This window comes from Lates calcarifer, linkage group LG13 (genome assembly GCF_001640805.2).
Source record: "Lates calcarifer isolate ASB-BC8 linkage group LG13, TLL_Latcal_v3, whole genome shotgun sequence".
NCBI classification, from domain to species: Eukaryota; Metazoa; Chordata; class Actinopteri; family Centropomidae; genus Lates; species Lates calcarifer.
In genome coordinates, this window is record NC_066845.1 from 26411556 (window position 1) to 26433487 (window position 21932).

General features: G+C 39.7%; 2 protein-coding genes across 3 annotated transcripts in view; one reads left to right on the forward strand and one right to left on the reverse strand.

Annotated features, from left to right (window-relative positions):
* Positions 1 to 21932, reverse strand: part of prdm6 (PR domain containing 6) — a 100719-nt gene that overhangs the window by 16783 nt on the left and 62004 nt on the right. For both annotated transcript variants that reach the window (XM_051074872.1, XM_018663532.2), the window contains exons 6-7: positions 12193 to 12317; positions 3190 to 3568 (exon numbers count right to left, since the gene is read on the reverse strand). In XM_051074872.1, the coding sequence (XP_050930829.1) occupies positions 3190 to 3568; positions 12193 to 12317 (504 nt within the window). The remainder of the gene's footprint in view (positions 1 to 3189; positions 3569 to 12192; positions 12318 to 21932) is intronic.
* On the forward strand, positions 16262 to 21826 carry LOC108874925 (GTPase IMAP family member 8). Its single transcript, XM_018663506.2, has 4 exons — positions 16262 to 16379; positions 16517 to 16653; positions 17300 to 17360; positions 18661 to 21826. Exons 3-4 carry the CDS (start codon positions 17342 to 17344, stop codon positions 21498 to 21500), a joined length of 2859 nt encoding a protein of 952 aa, XP_018519022.1. The 5' UTR covers positions 16262 to 16379; positions 16517 to 16653; positions 17300 to 17341; the 3' UTR covers positions 21501 to 21826.

Sequence of the window (21932 nt, forward strand, 5' to 3'; positions counted from 1 at the left end):
AATGCAGGTCCATCAGACAGAGGACCGGTCATTAGAAGTACAAGCTCACTGCAATGAAAACTGACAGATAATATTTGTAGAGATCCAATGATGAAGGTCAAACTCAATAATAATATATAATTAGTGACAACTGACTTAATTAGAGTTTAACAGTAATTAGTAACTGGGCGTTTGTACTGTAAATGTTAATTAGGAGGTTAATCTGAGGTCTCAAAGGTCCAAAGGGAAAATACCAACCTGAACTGAATGTCTTCATTAGAAGAAGAGTTCCCATTATCCAGTCTGACTAAACCAAAAGTTACACATAAAGTAACTTTGTGTAGAATATTTCACTTCTGTTCAATTACCTGACGCTGCACTTATTCATGCCGGATACAACTGTTTTGTCATTACTGTATTGCATATGGCTGTTGCATGTTTAACTATGTTGTCAAAGTAATCTGCTTGTTGTGATGTCCATAACAAGATGTATTTGTGGTTTTAAGTACCAAAAACTATCTTCATATAGTTATACGTCTCTCACACGAGTGATGCACGGCCAACCTGTTGTCAAACGGTGAGGTTTTTCCTGTTTGCATTTGGGAAAACGTCTTGCCTTGTAAAATGTCTCAGCTCAGCATTCTTCAGTTTTTCCAGTGACAGAGTAAAACATTTAACATGGCCCATTACTCATCTGAGATTACTGTAGTTCTTATATGAGTAACAGAGAATGTTTCTCTATCACTGGAAAAACCGAAGAGCAGTGAGCTGAGGCCAAATCATTGACAAGGCATTGCCAGATAACAAAAACAAATGACAAATTGAACATTTAATTCCTCTGTAAAGTCAACTCTGTGATGATACGCACTTTCAATCAGCTGTAAACTTTCTGTCCTCTGATATACAAGCGTGATTGTATCCATATACACATAGATGCTTTATTCATAAACAACATCGGCCTCCAGAACGAGACCTGAATCGTGAACACTGCAGATCAAAGTGCTTAGTAAAAATACCCCATTTTCCCTAAAAGCACTAATGACTCTTTTAAACACCAGTGCAGTAAACACATCAATCATAAAAGCAGCGGTTATTAATTCAGGCCATTGCTGTGGTTTATACTACGTTGCTTTTGTAATATGTCACAGTTATAAGTGGAAATGCAGTCCATTTATGTTCCGATTTTTCTCCTGATTCATCACTCACCGCCATCTCAAAACTCAAACAGTATCCTGCATCCCGACACCAGTTTAAAACTGAATTGAAAGCACTTCCAAGGCCTCTTCGACATAAACAAACTGCTCCTTCTGATGATGGATTTTGTTGAAATGACACACAGGAGGGAAAAAATGACACGGAAGAAGAAAAAGTTCAGAAAAAGAAACAGTCAGCAGAAAAAAACAAACCTGAAAGAGATGGAGCTGAGAGGTGGTGTGTGGTGTTTTTTTCATGCTGATATAAAGAGCCATCAGTCTTCAGCTCCAAATGTTCCCATCAAGTAAACATCAATAAATATGTATAAAGGGAGAGAGGGAGGGCCAGAGAGGTGGGGAGAGAGGCGTTCAGAAATCAAGAAGGGAAAGAAAGAGCTCAATGGTGAAAGAGCAAAGAGCCTTTGTTCACACAACAGCCACTTTAATATAATGTCTCGACTAAAACCTGCCTCTTACAGATGGGTGACTAATTAAGATAGAAACAAACATAACAGGTATCAAGTTTGGTGTTATTCCACCACAAGCCTTTTCTCTACAAGTCTATGATGGTTGATGGTGGTGGAAAGCACCATCACTCCAGTTCCCACAGGTGTTCAACCACCTAAAAAGACCCCTTTTAAGCTCCTTAATAACCACTAGAACTACCTCAAAGACCTGTTGACCTTCTTAAAGGCTGCTAGAATCTCCTGAAGGATGATTAGAAACACCTCAAGGACACCAAGAACCTTCTCGACAACCACAAGAACCACCTCAAGAACCTCTAGAATCTCCTCAGTACTGCCATCCTCTAGGGTACTGTGATAATGTCAGAGCAGAAAAATAAAATCTGATGTTTGGACTGACTTGGGCGCACATCAACATTCAGGTGGTAGACCTTGAAAATACCTCGTCTGGCCGGGCCAGAGGAGACCTACAAGCCTGAAAAAGGGGTCAGGACTTTGGGTTGTCATATAGGCAGGTTGGGTTGTGATGGGCATACTGGTCTAACCCCAGTCCAAATTAAGTGTGAGGTACAGCGGGGCTTTGGAGCTCCAGGACTCTGTTCTGTTTGGCTTGTTCAGCTGAATTTTATCTGCTCCTCTGTCCCATAAAACCTTCCTATTGACAGGCAGCTCCACATCGACCCTCCCTCCCCCCTCCATATCCAGCCCACATTTTTCTTCCCTATGAGTATTAGTTTATTGAATAAGTGGCATCTGTTTTCCTGGCCCCGTCACCGTAAGGCGAGGTATTTCTCACTGACGCACAGCGCTGATTTATACGCCGCTCTGATTCTCCCCACAAAAAATAAAGCTAAGCAAAAAATTTCCAATACACCCCCCCGACACACACAAATACAAACACACACACGCACACACACACATCTACTCTTCCTCCATCCATGCTGTATATAATTAAGTTGGCAGATGTTATATACACTCAAACACTTTTACACTCTCTAACTCTTGTCCACAAAGTCCCACTTTCTGTCACACACAGACAGCGTAATGACGAGACAACCAACAGTTTAGAAAAACTCTAATGCTGTGTCATGTTCTTAATGTTTCAGCTATACACAATGTGTTCCTGGCTATATCACAGATGATATGCAGACATGGATGTTGTACAAGTGTCATTTTGCTTCCCTAGCTAAAAGGAAAATCTTCCAGAACAGACAGTATAGCATCATCTCAGTGTTTTGTAGCCAAACAATTGAAATGTGGTTCCAAAAAGTCCAATGATGCACTGATGTTGGGCTTTGGACAGTACTTTGACTACAAAACACCTGAGTGAGCTGTATGGAGAAGTCTGATGGATATTCTTCAACCTTTCTGGAGGTAAAAGACAATCTTAACCTTTCCAGTTCATACTGAATGGGATGCAACAGCAGCATCTTAACATTTCAGCCAATCCATACTAATTCTACTTTATAATGAAATGTGACAGGTGGAGACTGCATTACCTTCAGCTCTTATGCTTAAACAAAGGGCTGGCAAGTTAACAGATGCTGTCTTACCTGTCAGGATTCTGCGGACAGACGTGCATCTGCAGCAGGATCCTCTGGGTGAAGGTTTTGAAGCACTGGCCGCACTTCCACAGATGCCAGTCACTGAACTCGCTGCTCAGCTGGCTGGTGGAGGTTGGACTCGCCAGGACTCGCTGGTTCTTTGACCCCAGCTGGCCGAAGCTCGAGTCCGACTGAGGCCCAACCCCAACCTTGTCCAACAGGGAGAAACTCCTGGGGCAGGGAGAGTGGGGGAAGACCATGGAGCGCATTAGGGTGGTGGAGGGGGTAGAGGAGGAGGAAGACGAGGAGGACGGTTTGCCGTTCTTGCTGAAGGATTGGAGGGACTCCTGCCTGGTCATGGCCTCCACCACTGTGGCTGGGACATTTACTGGAGAAAAGAAGTAAACGGATGGAAATTATTTGGTTACACATGTATTTGGTGGTTTCAAGAGAATTTTGAGAAAGACAGACTTGAAGAAAAACAATGCTGCTGACTACAAAAAACATGGTAACCGCAAGCCAGTAGCATGCTAAGTTAGATAGGCTGCTTCGCCTGTCCATATCAAATGGATTCTCTTACAGTTGATGAAAAAAGGGCCCGATAATTTTTATCTGCCACCTAAGGTGATGCTGGATCCTTACATCTGTCCTGGACTTCAACAGTCAGAGGATCTAAATCAATCAGTGTCAATGCCTCTCCTATGGTAATGAGCTTTTGGTGAGAGGCTTCAGTCTGGAAGAAGCTAAGAGTAGGAGCGGTAGTCCTTCATGTTGGAACGAGCCAGCTGAGGTGGTTCATTCAGCATGTCCTCAGGACACCTCCATGTGTTTACTGGAACATCCAACTGGGAAGAGTCTGCTGGGGCTGTCTCAGGGATTATTAATCTGACTTGTCTTGGAGAAATATCAGGGTCCACAGGAGGGGCTGGAGGTCATGGCTAGGGAGAGGGCTGGCTAGACTAACTGGGCTTGCTGAAATCTTTAGAGCTACAGCACACTACCACAAGTCAAGAAGATACTAAATACAAGAAATCGTCTGTCACTGCAGCTCAGATCTGGATAAGTGATGGAAAATGGATAAAATGTATGGATGGTTACATTGACCCATACCCAGCTTTTGAGGGAGCTCTCTGTATGTCTGATCTGCCACCAGGATAAATTCTGGTCTGTGTGTGTGCCATGCTTGTTGAGTGAAAGTATTGTAATTCTGACAGTTTTGCTGCTGTGATGGAAAGACAAAGCCAGGACCACATTGTCCTAACTGAGGCCAGTGTCGCCTGGCTAGCCCAGGGCAAACTGCAACTCCTGGTTCCAGTGAATGAAATTATGGGTCTCGTTAGGCTGTTTGGAGTCTGTTCGTTAGTAAAGTTACAGTGACATTCTGTTCCTCTCCCACTGACCACAGAAATGTTTCTCAAACTGTGGCTCAAGGCCCAAACTGGGCCTCCAGTCTGTTTCTAGTGGCAGTTCTAGTTAGTTTTAATTTACTTGGACAAACTGAGTGTAACTTTTACTGTTACAACTACTATTACTAATGCCGCTGCTACTGTTATGATTACTTCCTCTACTACTTGCACTTCATCTACTTCAATTACTACTATGACATAATTACAATACTGCTACCAGTGCAGTTGCTGCCATGATCACCTCTGCTATGTCTTATATTCAACCCTTACTTCCTCTACAAATGCTACTACTGTTACTAAAACTAATGGAACTAAAATATCCTGCAATTGTAGCATGAGTACTACTACTAAGACAAGTATGGTAAATGCCACTACTACCAGTACTAAGAACATTAAACTTCAACATTAAAAGAACATTAAATTTCTGTTGTTTTGATTATTGTTCACTTGTCCTTTGTGTATTTTATTTTTTAGGTTTTTGTGTGGTGCTCATAATTTGATTTATTTTGTGAGGCACTTGTTTCTGTTTTGATAAGTGCTTTGTAAAAAACTCTAAACCTAGAAGCTGGTAAGATAAATGTATTAAGTAGATAAGATGAGCAGATTTAGGATACAGAAGTGTTGCTTGTGAATACAACAGTCAAGTACAAATGACATTAACAGGAAAAAACAGATTATATAAAAGTGTGTAAATTAGATTATGGGTGAACCGGCTGATGCCAGCTGTCCTCACTTGACCCAAAATTCAGCTGTGTTCTGTTCTGTGGTCTGACCGACTGACAGACCTGGAGTCCATAACCCTTCATTATGTTTGAAATGACATTAAGGGGGCATGTCTTACTTTAACTCACTGTGGATGGTTTCACTTTTGTTCTGTAAAACTGGTTTGTTTGGAAGAACTTGGCATGTGGACTGGCAGGAAGTCGAATCCTTTTACTTTGACACTGGGGATAGAATTTGTGTCCAGTCTTCTTGGACCATGTCCATGACGTCTTCTAAAACTTAACCAAGTATTTTAGTTCCTGTAACTTAATCAGACGTTCAACATGGCAGCAGATCAGAAGATGCTTGTGAGGGTTAATTGTGAGGGACGAGTATTAATTTACTACGTTGACGGCTGAATGGTTAGGACGTGTACCACATGGGCCTTAGTGCTCTGAGCAGTGAGTCCCCAGTTCGACTCCCGATCCGACCTTTACTGCATGTTGCTTCCCTTCTCTCTCTCTCCCCATTTCCTGTCTCTCTTCACTTTTCTATCATATAAAGGCAAAAAAAAGCCAGAAAGAGTTACCATATTGAACACGTTATACCAGCTCTTTAAGATCACTTCTCTTGTATCCACACTCCAACCTCATTCTCTTATGTTTTTAAGAACAGACCATGTACTAACATAACTAACAATCAAGTTTTTTCTTTTCTTTATCATGTCTTTGAACAGCCTCTCTCTAACATCGCCGTGCTGCACCTCTGCAGTTGGCTTGTCATAATCATTTTCCATCCTTCATCATCTCACCTCTGCCATCAGGCCACCAGGCTCCATTGATCCTCTAATAACCTTATGAGGAGATAATTACACCATTTGTAAGTTGCCCGACGGCACTATCGACGCCCGCGTTACGCGCCGCTCACCCACACTTAATTCATTTTGCTACAAACATTGCATATACAAAAAATGCGAGTCAATACGCAGTTTGGGCTGCGCATGAAATGCATCATCAAAATGGGAGAATTATGCAGATGCAGTTTGCAACACTGCAGCGTCTGTGTTTTCTTTCTTTATAGGGGGTGTGTCTCTTCCAGAGGGGTGTGACATGAATACAAACTCAGCACAGACTCAGATCTCCATGATGGAGCAGAGTACAAAGTTTTTACAGCCGCTTTTCAAGCCTAAAGGAGGTGAGTGTTTGATACTGAAGAGAATGTGGGTGGAGAATCAGCCTTTATCTCTGTATCTGTCTTCCTGTTTATCCATCATTCCCAGTCTTGTTTGAACAATTGTCCTTTTCCTCCTCCTTCTCCTTCTTTTTCATTATGAGAACCATATGACAACCCCTTCAGGCCATCCTGCCTTTTATTTTCAGTTTATATCTCTGTCTTTTTGTCAGTCAGTTTGACAGTATGCACATTACACTCATCATCATGCAGAACAAAGTCTAACACTTCCACTGAAAACACAGAACTGACCCACAAACCATTTTTAGGTCTGTGGCATGGAGCCATACAAGGCCTGAAAAACGTGTGTATGAATGAAAAATATTTACCTCTATCAGACGCACAAACAAGGATGACTTTTATACATGTATTGTTACATCAACAACAATAAAATTTAACTAAATAAATATGAAAAGTTTGACTTTGACTCCAGAAACTCCTGTTTGTATCTCTGCCTCCTCTAAGTGTCTCCGTCTCCCTCTCTTTACTGGTATGAAGTACAGTTCAGATTATGTTGCCAAAGCTTTGTTAGTAATCAATAACGATAACGTTATCAAATCAATAGAGGCAATTATAATAACCATAATAATAATATGTCAAATAAAGAAGAGGTGTCAGTGTGAGGTACAGTGATGTTTACTGCAGAGGTGGACAAAATGGAAACCTCCTCTCTCCTTCCACTCTTCATCCCTCGTTCTCTATTTCCTTCTTCTTTCCAATCATTCCCATCATCCTCTACTTCCACTTTTCCTCTTCCTCCTCTCCTTACCGTCATCTTTCCTTTCTCCTCTGTCCTATTTTCCTCTCCCCTTCTTTCCTCTCTTCTCTTCTCTCTCTTTCTCCTCTCATCCTTTTATCCTCCTCTTTATTTCCTGTTCCTATGAAGACAGCTCATCTCTACATTACTCCTGCTGCTGCTACAGGCTGGAGAACGACTGGTTAAAAGAAAGTAGAGGAGAGAAAAAAGGTGCTGCAGAAGAAGAACAGATAAAAGACGAGGGAAGAGGAGAAGGAATATGAAGACGAGCCCCCCTCCCCTCGGTGCACATGTTGTTGTGGTTAGGCGGCGGCCGGGCTGCGGAGCGTCAAGCCGACAGGCTGTGATTGGATGGAACGTGCATGAGTAAACAACCACAGGGTGTGTGTGTGCTTTGATAGTGTGTGTGTTTGGAGGGTGTGCGTGTTTTCTTTGTTGTGTGTTGGTGTGTGGTTTGGCTCTAACATTGTTGTCTTTATGTTCTCTGAATGTGTGTGTTTTTCTATGAGTGTATGTGAGCAAGTGTATTGGGGAATAAAGTCAGAATTCAGAAAGATTCCTGCTCTTGATTAGTTTCTCTTAAATGTCTTAATTCAGACTTTAATTAACCTCCTTAGTTTCATTTAATCTTTATTTAATTTTCATGTTCTCTGCCTCGTGCCACTGTGTGTGTTATCAAGATAAAGATTAAGTTAAAAGATATTCCCTGTGGTTGAAACATAAAGGCATTCTCACTCTCATATGTTTTTGCAGTTAATGTTTCTTGAAACCAAACTCATCTGTAATTAATGAACCTAAATCTAATAGTTAGATCACTAGAATATTTTTCAAAATCATGGGTCAGAGCTGTTGTGGATGATTCAGGAACATGGTGATCTGTTAAATGAGGGTCTGAACTGATTTTTTCTTTAATTAACAGACCTCACAGAGTTGCCTCTGAATTTTAACTGTTGAATTCAGGACGCTGATCATCTTTGCTTATTGCTCTAACGGTTGCCTGGTGCCCAGTTGCCTCCTGTGGCTTCTGGTGGTTTCTTTCTTAATGTCTCTGGGTTTACATTTATTTCAAACAGTCTGTTGCTGCTGCCAGAGTGCTTTTTGGCAAGACACTGAACCTCAGACTTGTCCAGTGGGACTAAAGGTCTAATTGTGCCTAACATTTAATGTTAATGTGACTCCAAACTTGTTTAACAATGAATCTTGAAAATATAAACTCACTGCATCAAAGTAGAACTTCCAAGAACTTCCACTGACACACCCAATGTAATTTTAATTCTGTACAATCATGTCTTTATCTTGGCTTAGATTTTCACCGTACAGGGCTACAGGGTACTGGTGTGGCTGTACAGGTCAGCTCAGTATAAATGTGCTCAGTCAGTGTTCTCTGTACTAATAAAAGGTCAAAGCTTTAAATGTCTGTTCCACTGGGGACACAGAGTCACAGCCGTGCTGTCTCTAGTGCAGAGTTTTGACAACACGCTCATCCTCTGTGGGCACAATCAGCAGATAACGATGCCATGGAAAACCCAAAATGCAGTTAGCAGCAAAATGTCTTTAATTTAGAGCAGAGCTGCTGCCTTTCAGTTTGTACAAAAGGAACATAATCTAATTTCACCTAATTTGGATGTGAACAAACTTTTTTCACTGCAGGGTGGAACAAAAGCAAATCCTCTGGTCCTTTTTTTTTTTTGTCCTCTGCCAGAGTGTGTGTTGGTGCACGTCAAGATGTATCTGTGTTTTATACATCTGTGCTGTCGAGGACCAAATGTCTTCACATGGATAGAGACAGTGGAAGTCTACAAAAACTGAGGACGTGTTGGAAGCTTTAAATCTTTGAGCTGTTGCTAGCTGAAGCACAGGACTTTGGTTTGTTGTGTTCATACATATAACCAGGTGACAGAGGGACTGAGCCATTTCAGTCTACGCTCAGTTTATGAGGCACACCAGCTAAAACTCATGCAACATACAATAACAGCCCTGAATTAAACCCGACCTTCAGGAAGATTATACTGTTTAGTTTTTGTTCAAACTGTCTTAAAGAGGTGTTGATATTTTATCCTCCTCACTTACATCAAGCAGTATGTTACACTCATATTCTACTATATATTCTGACTTAGCATATTCCATATTATTCAGGTTTTACAAGCGTTCTGTTTGTCTGTTTACGGTCAGCAGTTCAGCTCTTTTGTGTTGTACACAAATCAACAAGACAACAGTTTGCAGGGCTGGGGTAGATATGCCTGCCCAAATGGAAAGCCCACATTTCTGAGTGGAAGGAGAAACACAACTATTATTAAACATTATGAAAGACTTGGATATCAACAGGTTTTTGTATATATGCTCATAATGCAACGTCATGGCGTTTTATGTTAATCGGAGACCAAAGGCTGCATGTAAGTGGGAATATTAGTGGAATTTTCATCAGCCATGAAAACAGCTGAGTAGGAATATTTTTGGTTAAATAACAGAAACACTTGTGTTTAATGCAATACACTTCAACAGCCGTTAAGTGGTCTTTAACAGCCACAGCATCTGCAGCGGCTCCATCCAAGGCCAAGATGACCTCTCTGACTTACCAGGCTACACAGCTAACAGGCTAGCATGGACAGGATGTAATGCTACCAGGCTAATGCTGAGCTCCTCTATAGACTGCCATGTCAGTGTGTGATGTTGTACTGACTGACAGACGTAACCATCACTTCAGCTGCATCACTAACGTGGTTATAAACAAATCCTATATTCAGTTTTTGTTGAAAACAGGTTTTATTTTATGTATGAGAGCACAGGTCCTCATAAACAAAGTAATGCAATAGTGTGTGTGTGTGTGTGTGAGTCGGCCACAGTCCTGTCACGATGAGCAATGTCATGTAAAAGAGTTGTTCCATCTGTAAAACAAACCGGTTTGTGGCCAAACGTCTCTAATTTGCAATCAGCACGATCTCATTTCACTGCGACTCTGTGAAAGTCGAGCTCCTAATTCAATTCATTTCAATTTAGATTCCACAGATTAAAACTCCTTCTTCATGTTCGGTTTTCTCTCCATAATTGTGTAAAAAAAAAGAAAAGAAAAAAGAATAAAAGTCAAAGTTTGTTTTTTTCTCCCTGCAGGGAATTACTCTGTCAAATCCACAGAGAAACAGTTTGAATGGAAAATATATAAACAGGCTGACTGAGCAGAAAACTGGAGGAGATGTAAACAAAAATAAATTGGTGACAGAAAAAGAGAGGATGGATGGAAGAGAGACAGAGGGAGGAGAAAGGCAAGAGGAGGACACAGAGGGAGGTGGAGGTGAAAGAGAGAGAGAGGCAGGGACTTACTTTTACTGACAACACTGACTCCATGTTCCATATTTTGGTTGAGAATTGTGTGTTGAGGACATAAACATCACAAAAACCATTTAAACTGGCTGAAATCATGGAAAATGTCAGGTTTGAGTGGATTTTCACCAAACTACGTACTTACTAAGTACTACTAATCCTTGAAATCCAGTCATTTAATGAACTGGGAGCATTATGAATGCACAGGCATTACAGGTTATTGTTAAACCTGATTGTTTTGTTGAAGAGCTATTAATTCAGACAAAAATGAAACCTAATTAATTCAGATTTAAGACAGTTTTATGACTCTTGGGACCTGATATTTGTAAAATTCAATAGAGACTTGCAGATAATCTGTAGGTATTTTCTTAACTAAAATAAGATGGAAACTAGCAGAGACACCCACTACTGTAGAGAAGACATATTCATAGAAAGCTACAGCTCCTTTTCAGCCTCTGTCGTGGTCTCAGTACTAATGTTGATTAAGTGGGGTCGTCTTATATTTGAGAACTGTGCAATTATACATCAGATTTCATCAGGTTTTTAATGGAACATTGCCCACTCAGTGACTTTATGTAAAGATGGATGACGAGTCTCCACTTCCTGGAAAGGGGGAGGGCTGTCTTATAATCAGGGTCGTCCTACAGTCGGGAATTATACACTTATTCAAAGTGAGTCATTTGATTTTGCAACAAAGCCTGAAAGCTGTCAAGCCAAACAAGATCCATGTGGACGTCCAAGTTAAAACATGAACATCACCAAATTGGAAACATGAGGTTTTTATAAATCAGCAGAAATATTGTTGACATAAGACGGACAATCCTGGATGAAACACAGAGGCTCGTTAATGTGGATATTTTAGTTGAAAAAAGAGGAGGATGGGAAGTTTCAATGAAAAACTTTAAGAAGAAGAAGAAAAAAAGAGTGTCAAAAGTGTCAACACTCGGCCACAGCGTGCCCACACTACAGCAAATAAAAGACTTCTTCCTTCTTTATTTTGGCTGACTGGGCTGAAGACAAATAAATCAGACAGCAGCAGGTTTGTAAAAAACTTGTGTTCTCTGCATTGTTTTTGTGGTGGGCCAAAGGATTTCTTCCAGTCACACAGTTTAAATACTGTTGGTAATAAAATTAGAAAGACATCCAAAGAAAACTGCTGTTTTTTGTTTTGTTTTTTTCTTGCAGACAGAGCAGTTGCAGAGCAGAGAAGTTTGGCTTATGTTCGGAGCATTTAGATGTCAGATTGAAACATTTAGCTGATGGTTTTATCAGCGCTCGGTGTCTAGCGTTAACAAGATGCAGCCGAGGGAACTGAACCTCTCACCTTTTAGTAGAGGATGACCTTTGCTTCACTTTAAATGCCTTTTCATAACTACTCAGCTCGTCTACGTGTTTCATTTTCCTACTCAAGGACACCTCAGACAGATGTATTATACAGCAATCATCTGTTCTGGGAGTTGAACTTATGACCTGATGGATTTTCAGTAGAGAAAATTTCATGTTACGACAGTAAATGTTTTGTTTGAGTCAAACATGAGAGGAGACAGAGAGACAAAGAAGAAGAGAAGTCAGGAAGGAAGGTCAGCAGTGTTTCCTCACAGTTTTCGTCCTGAGCGATGCACTGCAGCGGGATGCCGAAGAAGGAGGTGTAGGAGTCGTTGTACCAAACCAGCAGCTCTGTTCCTCTGGGAATATCCATGCACGCTCTGTAGAAGATACAGGACCTGCAATGAAACACAGACACAAGCACTTTTAATTAAAAAAGCTGAACACAAATAACATTTTACTAAAGTGACGTGAGAATGTGAGATGCAGAAGAGGAGCAGATGCCGTTCAAGTTGTGCTTAAGAAATAAAGAAAATAAGACTAAAGAGCAACACATCACCATGTTTAGCTGAAAAATGCTTCTTTCTCATATTAAAAAACCAAATACTTAAAGTGACTGAATTCTCGGGGATCACACGACAGAAAAGCCGAGAAAAACATTACAGAGAAAAATGTTTTTTTCTCTTTTATGGTTAAAAAGTAAAGTGAACACAAACCACTAACCTTAAAACTTTACTATTATCATCTCATGACGATTAGCACAACTAGAACTCATTAGATCAAACTGTAGAGCAAACAGGCGTCTGACATTATCATCATTTAGCTCTAACAAACTGCTGACTAACGGTGCTGGATTCAGGACAGCGTGATGTGTCACTGACTCTGTCCAGGTCTGATTTAGAAAACGCCTCCCATCTGATAACAGCTTGATTTCACATCTGACCAAACCCTAATGATTTATGGGAAATATCTGGTGTCTCTCACTTTCTTCAGACCCGACTAATGACCGTGATGTTGTTCGAACACGCAGCCAGTGAGCTGACGGCTCCTGGGTCACACCACCGCTAAAACAACACCTCGTCCACCCAAAAACATCATTCTAACAACATGAGCAACCTTCAGGTTCAGAACCACATTTTCATATCCAGCCCAAACTATTTTAAAACACTTTCCCACATGTTTTTCTCCCACTGGGGCAGCAGGGTGTCAGACGGAGCAGATTGTAACTGAGAGGTCACAGGTTCAACTCCCACACGACTCCCATGTTCTTCTGCCAAAGTGCCTTCGAGCCAGAAAACTAATTACTCTCTGCAAACAGCTCGAGACAACCACTTAAAGTGAAAAGAGATATTTAATCCAAACCATAACTGCTTTTTAATGCCCAGATAATTCAAAGCACACTGAGTTTCCCCTGTGTGAGAGGAATGTTCAACTGATGAAGTTTGACTTCACTTCACTAAAACGACTCTTGATGCAATCAAAAGCCCCATTTAACCATCACACTGTTAAAATACGTCCAAAAACATTTCACAACATGAGGGTTCAACCTCTCAGTCAAGAAATGGACAAACATAAATCAGCGTTTCCCAAGAATTTGAGGCTTGATGCAGCACCAATGTGCATGCAGAAAATCAAGCAGTGCAGAGGGGGAGAGTGAAACCCAGGCTATTTTTTGTAGTTCCAATTTACCAATGTACCTTAAATGCATCACATGCAGGCTACTGAAGGACGCTAGCTCAGCTGTGCAAAAGCTGTGTCTAGTCCTCACTCACTTACTACAGAGCACACAACTCAGACAGGTGTGGGACCGAAATTGAGTTAGTTAGAAAAGTGTGAAATAAATTGTTCTAACATAAGACGTACCTGGAACTGAGTGATTATATTTACTTAAGTGGTAAATAAATAGATTTGATGTTCTTACCAATCATTTTCTACATCAGCCAATCATTTTCAGTTTGAATTCCTCCCTAAGGTGGGCGTCGACTCCATTTGATTCATGTTAAAGTCTTACAACTCTCTGTAGATTGATAATGCATCACTGTCACAAATTTATTTATTTCTGTCATTGTGAGAAAGAGGGAGAATAAACAGAGAGGATGAGAGTTTGAGAAGTAAAATAATTAAAGGGAAAAAAGACAAATAGAGTGAAAAATTAGACAAGACAAAAAAGGGGAGGAGGAGGAGGAGGGTGGGAACTCTCAGCTACATGACATGATGATTATTTAGTGAAGTGAGGACACACCAAACTAAAATACAAAGATGGAAGAAAAGAAAGAGGAAAAACTGTTTTACTATCATTCTTATAGTAGCACTGCAGTGGTAGTGAGCAGAGAAGTGCTAAGAGTTTAAAAAAGACAGTGCTCATTAACAGCAACAAGAAATCAGCACATGTATTAAAACATGAAAGGATTCTAGTTCAAACACTGAATTTGAAGTAATTCCTCTCAACTGTCCTAAAGTTTAATAAGAAACCTGCTTGCATTTATGTGGTTTTAGGTTTTTTAGGTTCTATATTAATGCTTTTGCAAAGTCCAACAAAGTTTCAGTGTGTAAAATTAATGAGTATTCAGGAAAGTGTGATGGAAAGTTATGAAAAAATATGACTTACACTGTGACAGATTTGGCCACATTAACTGTCAAGTGAAAAATCTGTTTTCCCTGTTGATAAGAGCAAGTGAGAAAATCTGAAATGTTTGAGGAGAGCAGGTAGTTCAGAGAAGTTGAATTGAACCTGAAGAACTGTGTTTGAGAGTCTGTGTGTGTGTGTGTGTGTGTGTGTGTGTGTGTGTGTGTGTTTTATTAATTCTTTCCACACCAGGGGAGGGGTGGAGTGGTGCTGGACCCATGTGAAAACACAGCCAGGAGGGACTGGGCTATAAATCAAACATACCCAATGACCTCCCAGGATAAAAAGAGAAGGGGGGGGGTCTACAAACATTCAGCGGCTTGTATGTATTTAAAACAAATGTATGTGTTTAATACATACATGCTGCTACATTCGGGCGAGGCTGTGCTATAAATCAAACACATCCAACAGGCTCTCAGGTATGAAAAATAAAGACCCCTGCTGCCGTGCAGCAGCGCGGTCGACTTTAAAATTGTTCCTCTGGCAGATCAGCAGGATGCAGCATCGTCAGCTCTCTGATCTTTCTTCTGTTTTCAGACAAAACTAAACTCACTTTATAATCAGCTTTTAAATAATAACATACATATGAACAGCGTAAGGTTATAAATCAGACAAGACAAACAGCTTACAAAGTGTAATAATGTGTATACAAGCGTATAAACATGTTTATCTAAAAAAAATCATGCTGACAAAGTCAGTCCACAATTTCAGTATGGCCTGGCCAAGTCTGTGGCCATCTACTGAGGTTTGTAGAGTCAGTGACCAAAATGACTTTACAGGCTGTTCGATCATCCTTTGACAAGTCTGAGCTGTAAAAACCAGCCAGTAATTTAAACTTTTATCAGCACCAGTCGACAGAGGGAAGAAAACATTCTTCCATTCTTCAGTGTTTCAAGCTGAACTTTGAACTTTTTCTCTGACTTGGTATTCTGGATATGTTTAAAATTTTTTTGGGAAAAGACCAGTTTCTAGACCAATAAACCTGTATGACATGCAGCTACAGACTGGAGGCTAAATAACTGAACTAAAGTTATTATCTGTATTAAAGGAGGCTGAATCCCAAGTTCAGTGGGGGTTTTTTCAAGTCTAAAAAGACTAAAGGCTGGCAAGTTCCACTTCAATTAAAGAGGCAATAACCTGTCTGTCTTTCTTTAAAAACTTAATGTTGATCAACAGGGAACTGAACTAATTTAATAACCTTACTGAATTAAATCAGCTGTTGTTTCACATGTGTGTACACTTTAAAACTTCCCAACTTCCCATACAGGAAACAGTATAATGTTTCCTGTATGGGAAGTCTGGGACAGGTTTTACCAGTTTATCAGAGTCTTGATGAGAAATGACATGCACTCAAACACCTGTTACCATCTTTAGGGGACTTCCAAATTCTAAACTGCAGGTTGTTTTTTGTCCAATGGGACTTTCAATGGGGCAGCCCCATCAAGATTAAGCTAATATCTTTGTCACTTTACAGAAGTCTTATTTCTCTGATGGAATATTTAACACAAAACCCCAGCAGACAACCCCAGACTGTTAATCATGCTGTTGATCTAATGATCCATCTGTAACTAGTTTTAGCTGAGCCCAAAACATGTCAAGTCATGAGCAGCTGCTTAGTTTGCCAAATATTTGCAGGCCAGCTTCATTGTTGTCATACTTGTACAATGACAACAACTAAAACATTGCAAAGAACTGACATTAGCCCTGCCCATCCCCTGTTGTAATACTCAACGCTGCTGGAAAGTAGATAGTCTTGGATGAGTTGATTTTATGTTGGAGTTGGGATTTAATTTATGCGCTCAGTGAAACAGTGATGCAGAAAGATTTTTATCTGGTGAGTAGATTAAACTGATACTCAATACAAAATAAATACTAAATACAACAATAACCAAGGAGAGGTATTAAAACATACAGCATATACAGTATGTGAAAATGTAGCCCTTAATTACAACAGCTGATGATGATCCACAGGTGTTGCACGTTCTGGCCTGATGATCTGATAGAAGAGAACATTTCACAGTTTGTAGTTATCAGACTAACTACAGGTTACTGCAATGACGTCAACCAAAAACATGATAAAACTGCAATAAAAGACACCACTACCTGAGGTAAGTAAAGCAGGTCTGACTTTGTGAAGATTAAATAGTATAAAGAAATTAAAGACAGCAACCAGTATCACACTTCACTTTTATTTTTGAAAGTTTGCCTGAAGTATGAGAATTAAAACCAAATATTATTTCTGTTCAATTAGTTCAATTGAAATTATTTTTGTTTACAGAAACAAACTTATTGAAAATATTTATAATTAAGTATACTTAGTTAAGTTTATATACCTTTCTTATACTTTTAGAGTTACTTTTGTCTGCTAAAATAGTATACTATTTTATATTAATCTCTAACACTGCACAGTAAGGGTATTTTAATTGCATTGTTTATATTACAGTGCTTTTCAAGTCAACAACACATCTACCAAATACTATTAAAAGGGAAATAATATATTATTTACTACCATGCATGAAACAACTGTGATTAAAGTTTTACTGACACAATATTTTGTATATTTAAATACTCAAAACTTTGATATGTCAATTTATTGCTTATCCTGTTAGTACTGAATAGTATCCACAGGGACTGTGATACTATTATCCAGAGTAACCAGGACATTATTTCTGTGCTTGAATTATGGTATTTATGTACTTTAACTCTTGGGTTCAGTGTCATAATTTTGCCTTCTTTTTTTTTTTTAACCCAAAGGCACCTACTTCAACTTCTCAAGTGGAATTTCTGTCACACAAGATGGCGAAACCAGCATTTGGTAAGTCTCGTGTGACTGCATATTATAGATCTTGTGTGAGATTAAGAAGGAGGACTTTACTGAAACTTCTTTGTCACATAACAGCAACATGAAGGCACTGGGCCAAACCAAGCTTAACACAGCTGCAGGATGTGAGAATGACACGTTGGCAATAGACATCAATGGCCCAACCATTGCCAGACCTTTAATTTTTGTAAAGAGTTGTGTGATTACGTCATCTTCCTAATGATTCTAATGGCTTAAGTTTTTTCTTTTTGAAAAATGTAAAATCCAAACAAAAACTGACTTGTACTTAAGTCAAAAGGGGCGGCAGTATTCATGCACACTTGAAGCACACTTGGTTCCCAAATCCATGCACTTAATTTTATTGTATTATTTTAGAACTAATGCAAGTGGCTCAATGGCTGGAGCAAACAATAACAGAGAACGAGAGGAAAGAGAAATGAAAGTATTACAAGAAATCTATAAGAAGCAAATAGAGGAAATGAGGAAGAAAAATGAAGAAGAGGCAAGAAGGCAAGCTGAAGAATGCAATGAGTTCAGACACAAATATGTTGAGGACATTACGGCTCAGGTGGAAAAGTATGGAAAGGAAATGGAGGAGATGAGGCTGAAGCATCAAAAAGAAAAGGATTTCATGATCAGTCAGCTGAAGAGAAAAAGAACATATCAGAGAGACTTTGATAAACTGAAGAAAAAACAAGAACAAGAATTAAATGATCTGAAACATGAACACTGTTTCCTTGATAAAGAAACTCTGAACAAAGAAATCATTGAGCTGAAGAAAATGCACGAGAATGAAATAAATTTCTGGATACAGGAAAAGGTGAAGAAAGCTACAGATGATAAAGCTTGTAGTATTTTATGAGAAGGACTTGTTTCCTAACAGTGGCACAGTTTCAGCTGTAAAACTGACTTAAAATATCAAGTTAATCTGTGTTATTCCCATTCAGTTAGTGTAAATAGTTGGTCTATATGAAGTTGTTCAGATAATGTTACTTCATTTAACCAATAAATAATGTCAGGTAGTGTTTTGTCATTTGTCATCAGATTTTATATACCGTAAGATGCCTTAGTTAATATGTCCTGTCATTTCTTGTAAACACACTTCAGTATTCTAAAGATAAAAGGGACCAAGACTGACATGTTCTTCTACCTAACATTATTTTTTACATGCTAAGAAGAAACCTTTCTTTAAACCTATTGAAAAAAATCAACACATGAATGACATTAATAGAAAGACAACAAACTAATGGAATTATGGAAATATATAATGCTTTTGTTTTGTCTTGTTCTACAGCATCTGAACTCAGGATTGTGATGTTTGGAAAAAGTCAAAATGAGAAGACAACTCTAAGTAACTTCATCATAGGGAAATTAGATACCTCTACTCTAAAAAAAATGTCCATGAAGTCTATTGCCCATGGAGAGTGGAGGAGAATGCCTCTAACAGTAGTGAAAACCCCAGATGTCTTCAGTCTGTCTGTGGATAGAGTGAGACATGAGATAAAGACATGTGTGGCTCGTTGTCCTCCTGGACCAAATGTTCTGCTGCTGTTGGTGAAACCTTCTGATTTCACTGAAGAGAACAGACTTACACTTAAGTTCATCCTGAGTTTGTTTGGTCAAGATGCTTTTAAATATTCAATGGTCATCATAACACACAACAACGAGGGAAAGAATTCAGCAGTGAATCAAATCATCCGAGACTGTGAACAAAGGCAGCACACATTTAACTTTGATAAAAAAGATCTTCCCAGACATGATCTTGAAGCACTGATGGATAAGATGGAGAAGATAGTGAGTGACAACAGGGGAGGACATCTCAACTATACTGAAGGGGCTGAACCCATGGAAACACCTGAATGTGCAAAACCAAAATCTCCTCTGAACCTGGTATTGTGTGGGAGACATGGAGCCTGGAAGACTTCAGCAGCCAACGCCATTCTGGGAGAGAGAAAATTTGGTCCACCTGCCAACTCATCAGAGTGTGTTCAACATCATGGTGAGGTATGTGGACGTCAGATTTCCATTGTGAAGCTTCCTGCATTGTGTGGAGAACCTCAGGAAACAATGAGGAGGAAATCAGCCAGGTGTATCTCCCTCTGTGATCCTGAGGGTGCCCATGCCTTCATCCTGGTACTACCTCTGGATCCTCCCACTGATGAAGACATGGGAGAGTTAAAGGCCATCCAGAGCATGTTCAGCTCTCCAGTCAATGACTTCACCATGATTCTGTTCACTGTGGAGTCAGATCATACAGCTTCAGCTGTTGTGAGGCTTTTAAAAGAAAACAGAGATATCCAGCAGCTTTGTCAGAGCTGTGGAGGAAGATCTGTTGTCTTCAACATCAAGGACAAGCAGCAGGTCTCTGAGGTGTTGCGCAGAGTGGGGAAAATGAGAGCTGTAGGATCCAGGGGCCTCCCAAAGAAAATTGTTGCAAAGCCTCGACTTCCTCCCAGAAGTGCATCTTTCAGGCCGCCAGGTAATACATATCAGAATAGAGCATGGCTGGTGCAGAACAGAAGAGAGTATCTCAGAATGGTGCTGGTTGGGAAGACTGGCAGTGGTAAGAGTGCCACTGGAAACACCATTTTGGGCCAACAGTGCTTTCATTCTAAAGTCTGTCAAAAGTCAGTGACCAGGCTTTGTCAGAAAGTAGAGGGAGAGATTGACGGGAGGCCTGTTGTTGTGGTCGACACCCCCGGCTTGTTCGACACCACTCTGTCCAATGATCAAGTCAAACAGGAGCTTGTAAAATGTGTCAGTATGTTGGCTCCTGGTCCTCATGTGTTCTTGCTGGTGCTGCAGATTGGTCGCTTTACACGGGAGGAAAAAGAAACTGTGGAGCTTATCAAGACGTTTTTTGGTAAGAAGTCAGAAGACTTCCTCATGGTTATATTCACCAGAGGAGATGATCTTAAAAATCAAACAATTGAGAGTTACATTGAAGAAGACAGTGAGGACTTTGTCAAAAAGCTGATAATTGAATGTGGAGGACGATACCAGGTCTTCAATAACAATGATCAGAAAAATCGCTCTCAAGTCAGCCAGCTGCTGACCAAGGTGGAATCAATGGTGAGGAAAAATGGTGGTAGCTACTACACCTCAGAGATGTTCCAAGAGGCTGAGGCAGCCATACAAAAGGAAATGCAGAAAATCATGATGGTGAAAGAAAAAGAGATACAGAGACAGAAGAGGGACCTTGAAAGAAAACATGAGGAAGAAATTCAGGTGAAGAAAAAAATATTTGCAGAGCTGGCAGCCCAGTGTGAACAAGAAAGAGCACAGAGAGTCAAACTAATCAAAGAAAAGGAGGAACGCATGAAGAAGATGCTGGAGAGGAAGGAGAGGGAAAGACAGAAGAGAGAAGAGGAAGCACAGAACAAAAAAATGCAGGAAGAAGTTCAACAAAATGAATGGGACAAAAAACAAGGAGCTCTGGACAAGAAAATAAATTCTGGATCAGAAACAAAGACGGTTGACAAGATGTCACTGATGCGCAGCCGTCAAGAAATGAGAAAAGAACGAGAGGCTTGGGAGAGGGAAAGAAGGGAATGGTGGGAGAAAAGGTATCTAGAAGATGAACTGAGACGAGAAGAAGAGCAAATGCGACTTAGACAGCTCAGAGAAGAATATGACCAGGAAATAGAGAGATATGAAAACAGAAGAAGAGAGGAGGAACGAATGAGAAAAGAACAAGAGGAAAGAGAAATGAAAGTATTACAAGAAATCTATAAGAAGCAAATAGAGGAAATAAGGAAGAAAAATGAAGAAGAGGCAAGAAGGCAAGCTGAAGAATGCAATGAGTTCAGACACAAATATGTTGAGGACGTTACGGCTCAGGTGGAAAAGTATGGAAAGGAAATGGAGGAGATGAGACTGAAGCATCAAAAAGAAAAGGATTTCATGATCAGTCAGCTGAAGAGAAAAAGAACATATCAGAAAGACTTTGATAAACTGAAGAAAAAACAAGAACAAGAATTAAATGATCTGAAACATGAACACTGTTTCCTTGATAAAGAAACTCTGAACAAAGAAATCAATGAGCTGAAGAAAATACACGAGGATGAAATAAATTTCTGGATACAGGAAAAGGTGAAGAAAGCCACAGATGATAAAGCTTGTAGTATTTTATGAGAGGGACTTGTTTTCTAACAGTGGCACAGTTTCAGCTGTAAAACTGACTTAAAATATCAAGTTAATCTGTGTTATTCCCATTCAGTTAGTGTAAATAGTTGGTCTATATGAAGTTGTTCAGATAACGTAACTTTATTTAACCAATAATGTCATATGATGTCAGGTTGTGTTAGGGGCAACTGACAAGAGTTGACAGTTTCCTACTGTGCTCAAAATGTCTAACATAACTGAGAGTGATGAATTTCATAGCTAGTTAAGTTTAGCTTGATACATGTTCATTTGCTGTGAAGTTCAGTGTATAAATTTAAATAAAACCTTTTAAATGATGTGTAAATATTTTACTTTTAACAAACAAGATATTACAGCAACTATTATATGTACACTTGTAAAACCTGATGACAGAATCAGATAAATTATTTTTTATTCTTTACT